At 55.2% G+C, this 10,730-nt stretch overlaps 4 protein-coding genes across 4 annotated transcripts; 3 read left to right on the forward strand and 1 right to left on the reverse strand.

Annotated features, from left to right (window-relative positions):
- Window positions 1-882: 882 nt before the first annotated feature.
- P884DRAFT_198332 (uncharacterized protein) lies at window positions 883-2,809 on the reverse strand (the record flags this gene model as incomplete). Its single annotated transcript, XM_069438137.1, has 2 exons — window positions 883-2,382; window positions 2,480-2,809. The coding sequence occupies 2 exons, from the start codon at window positions 2,807-2,809 to the stop codon at window positions 883-885; spliced, it is 1,830 nt and encodes a 609-aa protein (XP_069298645.1).
- A 1,524-nt stretch (window positions 2,810-4,333) lies between these two features.
- Window positions 4,334-5,711, forward strand: P884DRAFT_197843 (uncharacterized protein; the record flags this gene model as incomplete). Its single annotated transcript, XM_069438099.1, has 3 exons — window positions 4,334-4,564; window positions 4,629-5,125; window positions 5,192-5,711. The coding sequence occupies 3 exons, from the start codon at window positions 4,334-4,336 to the stop codon at window positions 5,709-5,711; spliced, it is 1,248 nt and encodes a 415-aa protein (XP_069298646.1).
- Window positions 5,712-6,522: 811 nt separating this feature from the next.
- Window positions 6,523-7,764, forward strand: P884DRAFT_269113 (uncharacterized protein; the record flags this gene model as incomplete). Its single annotated transcript, XM_069442251.1, has 4 exons — window positions 6,523-6,623; window positions 6,739-6,839; window positions 6,900-7,062; window positions 7,641-7,764. 4 exons carry the CDS (start codon window positions 6,523-6,525, stop codon window positions 7,762-7,764), a joined length of 489 nt encoding a protein of 162 aa, XP_069298647.1.
- Window positions 7,765-9,212: 1,448 nt separating this feature from the next.
- Window positions 9,213-10,468, forward strand: P884DRAFT_258571 (uncharacterized protein). Its single transcript, XM_069441252.1, has one exon. The coding sequence runs from the start codon at window positions 9,237-9,239 to the stop codon at window positions 10,365-10,367; it is 1,131 nt and encodes a 376-aa protein (XP_069298648.1). The 5' UTR covers window positions 9,213-9,236; the 3' UTR covers window positions 10,368-10,468.
- The last annotated feature ends 262 nt before the right edge of the window (window positions 10,469-10,730 follow it).

A 10,730-nucleotide genomic window follows, 5' to 3' on the forward strand; every position in this document is an offset into this window, starting at 1 on the left:
CAAACAAAGGGCTACGTAGGCAAGTAAATAATTCCATTATCCAGGCCCGTGTCGAGTACCTATGCTTTCCGATTGATGGCCGCCCAGTAAGTGGCCGAAGACTCGCGCCGGAGTTGACCCCCACGCAATCCCACCTCCCTCGGTCAGGAGAGCGCGTGCGTCAAGCTCGGAAACGATAGATCCCGCTGCCATGTGGAATCGTTGGCCAGTTGGAGCGGCGGTCAGATGCGGAGGACTGCATCCGCATTTCTCTACCAACCACCCGACCGAATAGCAGTACGCAGGTGGGTGACACAAGCGAGTGATTTAAATAGATGTCTGTATCTGCATTGGTGAAACTGTTTAGGTACTACCCAAGTAAAGTCAAAAGGTCAGATAAGTAGCTTACAAATGCTTTCGGCAACGGTTCGGCTCGCGACAAGGTCTGTTCTACATCGGATCAGGGGCCTACTATGGACCTCTTGCAAGCTGCTTCAGAACTCGCACAGGGACCACCAGAAACGATCGAAGCTAAACTTCATCACCCGATATCCCCCAGGCTCATCTCGAACGTGGACCAACAGCAGCAAGCTATCGCAGTGCTCGTGTTACTGGCAAGAAGCGACACCAACGCTGCTTCGCCTCCTTAATCAAGACCAACATTAATTAAACGTTGCCAATCAGTTCTAGACCTCGTCCCTCAGATCCCCCCTACCCCCGTCAATCACGTATTGGAAACGCCAGGGCCGCTCCGCAATTCTTCGTTATCTGTCCCCATTCAAAACCATAACTCGTCCGTTGAATAAGTTACACAGGGAATCTCATATGATTATACGACTAATATATCAACTATATAAAGTACGTCTCCCACGCCGTGTCACACCGACCTCACTGTCCCATGTCTCATGTGCTGAGTGTCTTCGGCTGAGGGGTGTCTCGGTAAGCTGGCGGCAGTATTCCCTCGAGGGCGGCCTTGATCTGGAGGGCCAGGGTCCGGGAGTGGAAACGATGCTGCTGGGTGTAGCCTCCCATGGTCCAGTAGTTATCGACACGCAGGTGGCGCTTCCACATGCCGCGGATCTCGCCCTCCCCATCGATGCCCCACGTGGCGTCGACCGGCAGCTCCGTCTTGAGGATCTCGGCAACTACCGTGCGCGCGTCTGCGTCGGCGAATCCCGTGCACCACACCACGGCATCAGCGTCAACCGTACTCCCGTCAGAGAATCGCAGCCCCGTGGCTGTGTAGCCGACTGGTTCGACGCCGGCCTTGACTCCGGCCTTGCCCTCGGACAGGAGCGCCGTGGCGCCGACGTCGACATAGTGGCCGCCAGCGCGCTCGATCAGGTTGTGCATCAGCGCCGCGTCGGGAGATCGGCTGTCATAGACGGGGAAGCCGGCCTTTGCTAGCGCTTCATAGCGTTGAGGCTCTTGGGAAGCGAAGTGCGCAAAAAGGTTCCGCGCGAGCTGGGCGTCCACAACGGCGGGCAGCGTCAGGAACATCCTATCGGCGGCTTCGACGCCAAAGTCGTAGGCACCGAGGCTCATTCTGTCGTAGATGTACTCGATAGGCACAATGTACGTCGGCGACCGCACGACCATGGTCGGCCTGAGCCCGGCGGCGTAGCAATCTTCGAGCACGTCAAACGCGGTGTTGGCAGAGCCGACGATGAGCACCGAGTCGACGCCCTGGGCTCTGAGCTGTCTGCCGTTCTTGAACTGCGCAGAGTGGATACGGATTCCCTTGTACAGCTCTTCATCGGCCATGGGTGGGTTGTACGGCTTCTGCGACCCGAAGCCTGTCGCCTGGACCAGGTGCTTGGCAGTGACGGTATAGGCGCCCTTCGGAGTACGAAACTCCACACGCCACCGCTTGTCTGGCATCTGGGTGGTCCGTGTAATCTCTGCAGAGTTGACGACGTTGAGGTGGAAGGCCTCGACGTAGCGGCGCACCTGCTCGGCAAGGTCGTCCCTGGTGAGGCAGTGGGGGGTTTGTAGCTCCTTGTCGTAAGCCATGTAGGGCAACTCACAGAACGATGTCGGAACGTGGAACTTCAGCGAGTCGTGCCGGCGAGCCCAGTTGTCGCCGACGTTGGCATTGCGCTCGGCCATGATGCTGTCCACACCGAGGGCCTTCAGCCGCGCTGCCAGCGCCACCGCCGCGTTTCCACCTCCGACAATGAAGACATCCGTCTCCAACGGCTCGGCACTGTCCAGCTTTCTTCCCGGAGTCTGGAGCAGAGCCTCGTCCTCAGACTGTACGTCCAGGCTCTCGAGCGTGGTGCTCAAAATCCAAATCTTCCATTCGAGTCTCTCGCCTGTCTTGACCGGTAGGAGCAAAATTCTTCCGCTACACTTGGCCGCAGGCGACCCAGTCTTGAAGGTGAGGCTGCAGTCAATGAATTGCTGTTTGGACACGGCCCTAGTTAGCGACAACTCCTCTCGAATGGTACCAAGGAATGAATGAGGGGGGGGGGGACAGGGAGGCCAACAAGGGTCTTACAAGAACTGGCGTAGCCGGGACGAACAATGCGGCTCCCTCAAGCTCAAACCCTGCCGTAAGCTGTCTGAGACTTGCAGTCTCCAAAAGGCTCGCTGCAATCACGCCGGGGGTGGAAAAGGTGCGTGTATGGTATGTCAGGGCCAGCAAATCTTTCCAGTACGCCTGCCCGGGATAGAAGCAGCTCTCGAGCGTTTGAGCGTCATTGGTGGCCAAGGAAACATTGAGCGTCTGCAGAACAGCGCGGGCCTGCTTCGTTGGTTCTTCGTCGCCCATGGATGCCGGGTCTATAGTTCCCGGTGTAATGGTCGGAATCGGATTCTGCGACATCATCTTACGCAGGTCACCCTTGACGGGGTACTCGACACTCGTCCCCGAGCCATTATGCACTGCTTCCGCGCCTATTTTTGCAAGTCAGGGGGGTTAGAAACCGTCTTGTTGGTCACCACCACCACCACAGGATCAACTTACTGGGAGCCATTTTGAACAGGATGCGTGCGCGATATACGATATACACGACTGTACGTTAAGTTACGCAATGTAACGAGTCCCGACAGCAGATTTCAGCCGAGTGTGTTGCTAAGTTGTGGAAGACCCAAGTGCCCAAGTGCTCGGGGAAACGACCGATGAAATTGGACAACCAGCGTCCCCGCAGCTTTCACCCCCTTGCGCGGCTAGGAGAAACTGTCAGAGTTCCCCTCCATTTCCACGCCTCTTCAACCAACTGTCGGTGGACGCTGTGCAGATCCGTCGCCCTAGCGCTTCCTTCGGCCGCAGGGTTGTTATTAGTGTATTTCCGCTAGCCAGCCAAGGCAAGCTCAGCCCTTGCTACGTTAGGTACAGTGTAGAGATTATGGTTCCCGGGCGACTCTTCGTGGGAGCAGATACGACATCCGCGTCCTTCGAAGCTCTGGTCCGTGTGCTGATGGTTGACATGACTACGGTATCTTAACACATTAATTAGCGGAGCCTTTGAACTGGAGAACATACAACAGCTGACTGCCTGCCGATAGCTTGTGGGCTGTACAATTGTGCCACTCCTTCACTTCTTTCGGAGTAGGAAGCGAGTGACGACAAGAGCGGAGACGCATTGGCTAGGACACGGAATTCCCCGGCCGTCACACTCTAATTTCTGTCCCCCGCTAACACACACTTAGGCGTCCAAGACACCCTACCTCATGCAGCAAATGGGATGCATTCCTATGCCCTGGCATGAACACATGGTGGGCCTCAATACCCTGGTAACGGGGAGACGATCTAACCCTCTAACGTACAAGCTTCGGTTCTTTTCACACCGGGTCCCTTTAGACACAAGGGGATACAGACTGCTGTTGAAATGATGGGGTTGATTCGACCAGAGAAGTCTAGCTATTGGCAGTTAGTTACAGGTTGCAGAGAATGGAGGCTCTCCCCCATGGCAGCCCATAACTAAGTGTCATTTCGGACCCGGCATGCCTCACGCCTGGACTGGTGCTTCCAGCACACACAGTCGTGCTGGACCGGAAAGTTTCCTTGGAGTTGTAGCCCGGTTGACAAACACAACACGACTCACCGGTCGCAAGCATCAAAAGCAAGTTGGCCTCGGGATGAGATGCAATAGGAGTGATGCATTGTGAGGATTAATTATGAGACCCCCTTGGTAGACGTGGGAGCTCAGGTACTATACTGTACATAACTACAGCCTCGACGATCAAGTGCCAAAACGGGACCTGTCCCGAATTACAAGTCCTGGCTGACTGCCAGGGATGCCGCTCCTGAAGAGACTGCTTCGGGTTTTAAGAGAAGCCTGCAGCCCTGTGTCGCAAGCTTCAACTTCGAGACAAGAGTTATCTGGTCCCGACGTGAGTCTTCACAGCCATGTCACTCTCACCCGAACAGTTGGCGGCCTTGCTGGCTGCACCAGCCCTCGAGCCGCCGCCGGGCGTCACGCCGGACTTCGACAATCCACCCAACAAGAATGGCCTCGCCTGGTTCGTGACGACCTTCTGCATGGCCATCTCGACCCTCTGCCTCTTTCTCCGACTCTACGCCAAGGTGTGGGTGCGAAGGGAGACCCGGGCGGAAGAGATCTTGATGGTGTTGGCATATGTTGGTAGTCACTCCCTTTTACACCTGTCCCGTCCAACCTTTGCTGACCCGAGTTTCCGCCCAGGGAGCATACTGGGGCACGGCCTACGCCGGGTACGGCATGATCTATACGCCCGGCTACTTTGTTCACCAGTGGAACATGCGCAACGGCGACCTCATCCGGCCACTATACCTTATCCTGATCTTCGGCTGCAGCTACTCGGCCGTGCTCCCGCTGCTAAAGACCGCCATCCTGCTTGACTGGTGCCGCATCTTCGTCGCCGGCGACCACACCAAGACCTTTTTCTGGTGGGGCTGCATGTTCATCATCGGCGTCCAGGTCATCTGGGGCATCGCCTGCATCGTTCTCCTCAACACGCAGTGCGTACCACACGAGGCAATCTGGAAATTCTACCTTCCCAGCAAGTGCTACGACCTCAACAAGGTGATGCTCACGTCGGCCTGCGTCCAGGTCTTCACCGACTGGCTCATGGTGTTGCTCCCGCAGAGGATCATCTGGGGACTACAGATGAACTGGCAGAAGAAGATCGGTATCTCGGTCATCTTCGGCGTGGGTTTGCTGTCAGTCCTTTGCCCAGTCCGACCCCCAGCCCTTCTTGACACCTGCACGGCTAACATTTTGAGCAGCGCATCCATCTCTGCCAGTGTCCGTCTAGCCACCACCGTTACCTTTGCCCACATGGCCGACACCATGTATTTCATTGCACCGCTTCTCTTCTGGGCGTGCGCCGAGATGACGTGCGGCTTCTTCATTCTCTGCGTGCCCTGCCTGCCCAGCATCATCAAGGAGTCCGGGCTCTCCGGCCGGGTCAAGAAGATGCTCGGCATCAGTGAGACCTCCTCCAACAAGCCGTCGAACCACGACATCGTCACATTTGGCGGCACCGGCCCCGCCTCGTCCAACAAGAAATCCAAGGCTGGGAAAAGCCTGAACAGCACCTACTTCAAGATCGATGAGGAGGATGGTGGTCTGCCGCTGGGCGACATCCAGACGACTGAGTCTCAGGAACAGCTGCACCACCAGCAGGGAAACAACGGCCTGCGCATCACGCGGACGACGCAGGTCACTGTCAGCTCGGACTCGCGATCGGCCAAATCAGGAAGCGAGTCCGTAGAAAACTCTATTCCGGGGGCCAGAGCCAGATGAGGACACTCGGCTTAAGAGCAAAGGGCAGTGAGAACTTCATCCTATGTGTACCTAGGAATATATTGCATAGCACCAGGGGCTACCTATTTTGAGCTGCCGTCGATGATGAAGGAGAGGCGGCAGCGCGTCGTCTGGCTGGGGAGCCGCATTGCCAAGAGGGGGAGGGTCTCGGTTCCTATGTAAAGGGGGGGGGGGGGGCAACTCCGAATACCAAAACGACTCTCATTTCCACCCGATTGCACCGCACCCCTTACCCTCAGCTATGCGTTGTTGCCCCTGCTTCAAGGAAACGTGTACAAGGGTCGCACTCCAACCTGAATTCTCCCCCCCCACCATCAACGGATTCTGATGCCCCTTGTTCTCCGGCACACCAACGGCCATGGCGAACGTTCCAGGAAAAGCATCCCGCGTTGCTCGCGACAGAGCCATGGCGGTTCCTGCTGCGCGAGCCCCGAGCTGCACTCTCCTCTGCGGATATGCACACTGCTCCCTCGAGGGCTGTCTAATTTCTCCCTACGCTCCCTGCCGGGTCGATTACCGAGAAGTCATCCACACCCATCCCTGCTACAAGGACTGGTCCACTTCGAGTTTCTGCCCGATGGGTGGCAGCGGCGTTCGTTAATTAGTTCAACCTGTGAAGGCCGCGCCAATGCGGACTGATCTGTGTTGCTGCATCGGCAAAGCGAACCCTTGAAAGGGGACTGCGGCTGGCACGCCTGCCCCCGTTCGGCCGATGGCCTTGCGTATCCTCCTCTCCTGTGGTGGAGTGATGGCTTTTGGCGCTAGCAAACGGAATCGATCCATGACAGCCATGACGCACGCCCACTCTTCGCCCACGCTCCTCCGCAAATGGGAGCGCTATACCGACGTAGAACGCCGTGCTTGCGCGCCGGCTTTGTGTGATGTTTATAGGTGTGTGTCCATCTCCATCATCCGACCCTCCATGATAAGTCTCCCACCCGCCAAGCGCATATATTCAGCTAAAAGCAGGTGGCAGAGTTCCCAATCTAAGCCCCTTCCGGTATAGAACCGGCGATGCCTCTGTTCCTTCTCACAAACCCAAAACCCAGACGCTAGCCCGCTATCCGATTGCTCCCTTGCCCTTCCCATCAGAGCTTCTCCCCGGACGTAAGTTGTATTCTCTTCTCTGCAGACTCCTCTATAGGCGTAACCTAACAATACTCACAGATACCGATAATCGGTCGCAAAGCATATATTATGATCGAGACGCTTCTGGACGGGCGCCGGGGAGCGTCGAGCTTCCCGTGTCGAAGCGTCTCGGCTCTCTCCTCGCCTTTCGTTACGAGTCTGTCGTCGAAGTCTTCCAAGCCTCACCTCAGAGGTACCGAAGGTGCCTTCTCTTTTCCAATAGGAAGGCATGGATCATCATCAGCTTGCCCAGTCGAGAGACTCGACACAGCCTTTCTCCGATGACGATGAGTTATATAAGGCTCGACTCGCGGCTATACTAGGTCACTAGTATAGCGATGGTGCCTAGTTAACCCGGCCTTTCTCCTCTAACGACGCGTCGTATAAGTTTCGACTAACGGCGGCGCTCGGCCGCTAGGATAGCACTGGAGTCTAGTCCTCGTAGTAGCCAGTTTATAAGCCTCCTCCCGAAGCAACCCTTAGCTAGCAGAGACACCCCGACTAACCTAGTACCGACGCCACTCTATGTGTCCATTCGTAGGCGTCTCCTGGAAGAGCCTTCCCGGATGCGGGAGACGAAAGTACACGCCTTCTTTTCCTACCATCGGACCCGGAATCCTTCGAGCTGAAGCAGGTCGACGTTGACGGTTATCAAAGTCCGGCCGGTGAATAGATAGACGTAAGATGGGAGGTTGACGAGGAGGAGAGTATGGAAAACATTAGGGTCCTGGCCGTCCCCTAGTCTGTCTATAATGTCGCCTGCGATGCTATAATCCATAGGATGCCTACGACCGCCGTCCTCACTTTCCGAGTCTACTTCGACCCTTCCAGTGATACTATCAGCCTGCTTAATACTACTAACTCGACTATCCTTGTTACCGGGGACCAGCCTTACAACCAATAGGAGACCCGTATATATCCTTCGACGCTAGCCTGGCTCAGCCCTAGGCAATAGACTATATCTAGGCCTAACAGCAGCTATACTACGAAGCTCTCGATCCTCCCTCGTCGCTTTCTTGCAAATCCGGCCCATACTGGCTCTTCGGAATAGACCGGCAAGAAAAGGGGTATACCATAGACTGCTCAGGACCTAGGCACGAAGCAGGTTAGGTAGGGAAGGCCGCCTATCAGCATCTATATACTCTCGACCGTTCGAAACCAAGAAGTCGATGCTACTACTTTACATCTGCTCATTAACCTCCAAGAAGGTTATAAAATTAAGCTTATCGGATCAAGGCCTTCGGAGAAGTACTTGGTCATATAGATAGAGAATCTATCTAATACTTGGTCCTCGTCAGTTTGGCAGGCGGTGGTTTTAATGCTAACTAATCATCCGTCGGTTATTACTAAGGTACTAAAGCCGATAAGTAGTACCAGGTCTACTATAACTATATGGCTCTGCGAAACAAGTATCTACGTAAAGCTTAGTACTTGCCAGCTCCCTACCATTGTCTAGTTACTTAGCTTAGACGTACGTATATACAGCCTCTACCTCGAGGACATCGCCGCCCTATCCCTTGCTTAGAAGGCCTGGCGCGGGCCCGATGACTACTTCTTAGGCATAGCCGCTGACGCCTGCCGTGTCTTGGACGATATAGCATCGGCGCTCTCCTTCGTCCATAAGAACGGCGTTAGTTACAACGACATCAAACCCAGCAATATCCTCTTCAGCCCTGCCCGCGGCGCTATACTCATCGACTTTAGGCTAAGTAGTACTAATGCACGCGAATTAGCAGCAGTACAAACATCGGGCACGCCTTGGTACATCCTACCTAAGTTCCTACAAAGTCCCACTGGCCGAGGCGCGCCAGGGGACGTCTAGGCTTTAGGCGTAGTAATGTTATACCTACGCCGCCGGCTACCCATTCCGGATAAGAGTTCCAATTGGCAGATCTGGGCAGTTGCCTCCCAAACGAGCTCAGAGGCATTGGTGGCAATGAGAAAGATGGTGGAATAGGTTGAGAAGGTGCTGGCAGAGCGGGCACAGCTTGGCCACGACCAGATGGATGAAGCTATCCGCGGTATACTGGAGCCAGAGCGCTTAGACCGCTGGACAATCAGTGCGGTCGTCGAGGCTCTACGCCGTGTTGACTGAGAGTACTGCTTTGTATTGGGCCTTGGTTTTTACGGAGGTACCGCTGGTCGGGCCGGTGATCTTCCAGGTTGGAATTGGCTTATGGTTGCTGCAGAATTCTGGAGAGTTGGAATTTTTTATAGCTTTAGGTACTTTCACGGGATGCACTTGTTCCGCAAACTGCCAGCTGTGGGCGGCCTGACCAAACCCCCTGTTAAGCGAGGCCACCTATAATTATACACGATCGTGAGCCCAACGCCACAGACAAACAACTGCCAGTGTCGTCCCAATCCGCCCCAACCATGTCCAACGACACTGCCATTGATTGCTGGTTATTGAGCCTGCCTGATGGCTACGGAAGCGACCGCAGCGAGACGACGAGCGTCAAGCCCAACCTGAAGCGCCCCCGAGAGCTCGAAATGACAACCCCTCGGTCTTCGGCCGCGCGGACTGGGAGCCTGTCGCCCGGCCTGAGCCATTCCTCCGTTGCATCCACCGTATCCAACCGCCAAGACAGGAGCTCCAAAAGTTCCCGCCGTGCCGCCAGCCCCGTTAAGAACATCACTGGGTTACAGCGCCTAGACAAACCCGTCCTATTCGACTCGCTCGACGACAATGCCGGCCTGAGACAACTCCCCGAAGACGTGCGGCAGTTGTATTACGACATCTTCGCTGCTACGAAATACCAGACGGGCATCTATCCCGCTGAGATTCGCACAGAAATCGAAGCTCTGTACGCGGGTCATCCGCCCCCAGACTCTGTCTACCGGAAACCAGAGGATGGAAATAATAAAGACGGGATAGGACAAGACGTGGAAGCCTTTTTCGACTACCTTCCTGTCTCAGCTCTGTTTGCCGGCACTGCAGAGGGTGCGACGTGTCAAGCACGTATCGCTCGGGCCGAGTTTTACAAGGCCCGTAGCATCAAAGACCGCGCAAGGGAGTGCTTGGCTCTCCGTCGTGCCGAGGCGGCGTGGAATACAAAGGTTCACGAACCACTGTTGGAGCTTGCCTTGTCAAGGCAGCACACGTCTGTCATCTACGAGAACGCAACGTCAGCCAGGATTCTGCCCTGCTTTCTTCCATACCTCATTACGGGTGAGGTGGCCGAGGGCAAGATGGTGGACTTCGTGCTGGCGCCCAACTTCGGCTCGGAGTCCGAGCTCGACATTGCCATCCAGAACAAGCTTGTCGAGCTGGCCAAACAAATGAGGTCCTCCGGACTCGTTTCGGCCCACCTCTGCGTCAACCAAACCGATTATCCCCCCCTCATGCGCTCTCCTGCGGCCGTAACCATAGAGACTAAGGTTGGTGGGGCGAGTCTCGAGGAAGGACGACTGCAGCTGGGTGTGTGGACAGCGGCTTGGCATAGGCGGATGGTATCGTGGATAGATAGATCAAGATCTCTGTTGTCATGGAAGATGGTAGATTAATTGATTATGATGATGATAGAAGAAGAAGGAAGTCGAACAGGGCTACCTGCAGGAAGATGTAGATGGCTATAAACCTGGTGGGTCCGGGAGTCTTTGTCCCAGTCTACCACACCCCCCCACAGATAGCTACGTCGTCGCCTATCCTTTTCCCCAAAACGGTAGTCTAGATATAAATATATATAGTTGTCTTTATAGTTCCATCTACCCGTAGTACGGTTTAAACCGCCTAGGGTATTTGTCTCTCCGACATCCCTAGTAGCCATAGAAAGTAGGTATATTTCTCTCGTTCTAGTGGCTTGGTCAATCTATCTATAGCTATTTTAGTACCTCTAATATACTCTAGGAGGAAACGGCCCTCCTTGT

This window comes from Thermothelomyces heterothallicus (genome assembly GCF_042370625.1).
Source record: "Thermothelomyces heterothallicus CBS 202.75 unplaced genomic scaffold P884_scaffold_8, whole genome shotgun sequence".
Taxonomy (NCBI): Eukaryota; Fungi; Ascomycota; class Sordariomycetes; order Sordariales; family Chaetomiaceae; genus Thermothelomyces; species Thermothelomyces heterothallicus.

What these genes read in the sequence shown, in the direction of transcription:
- P884DRAFT_258571 (XM_069441252.1), top strand. Translation starts at nt 9,237, where the DNA reads ATGTCCAACGACACTGCCATTGATTGCTGGTTATTGAGCCTGCCTGAT.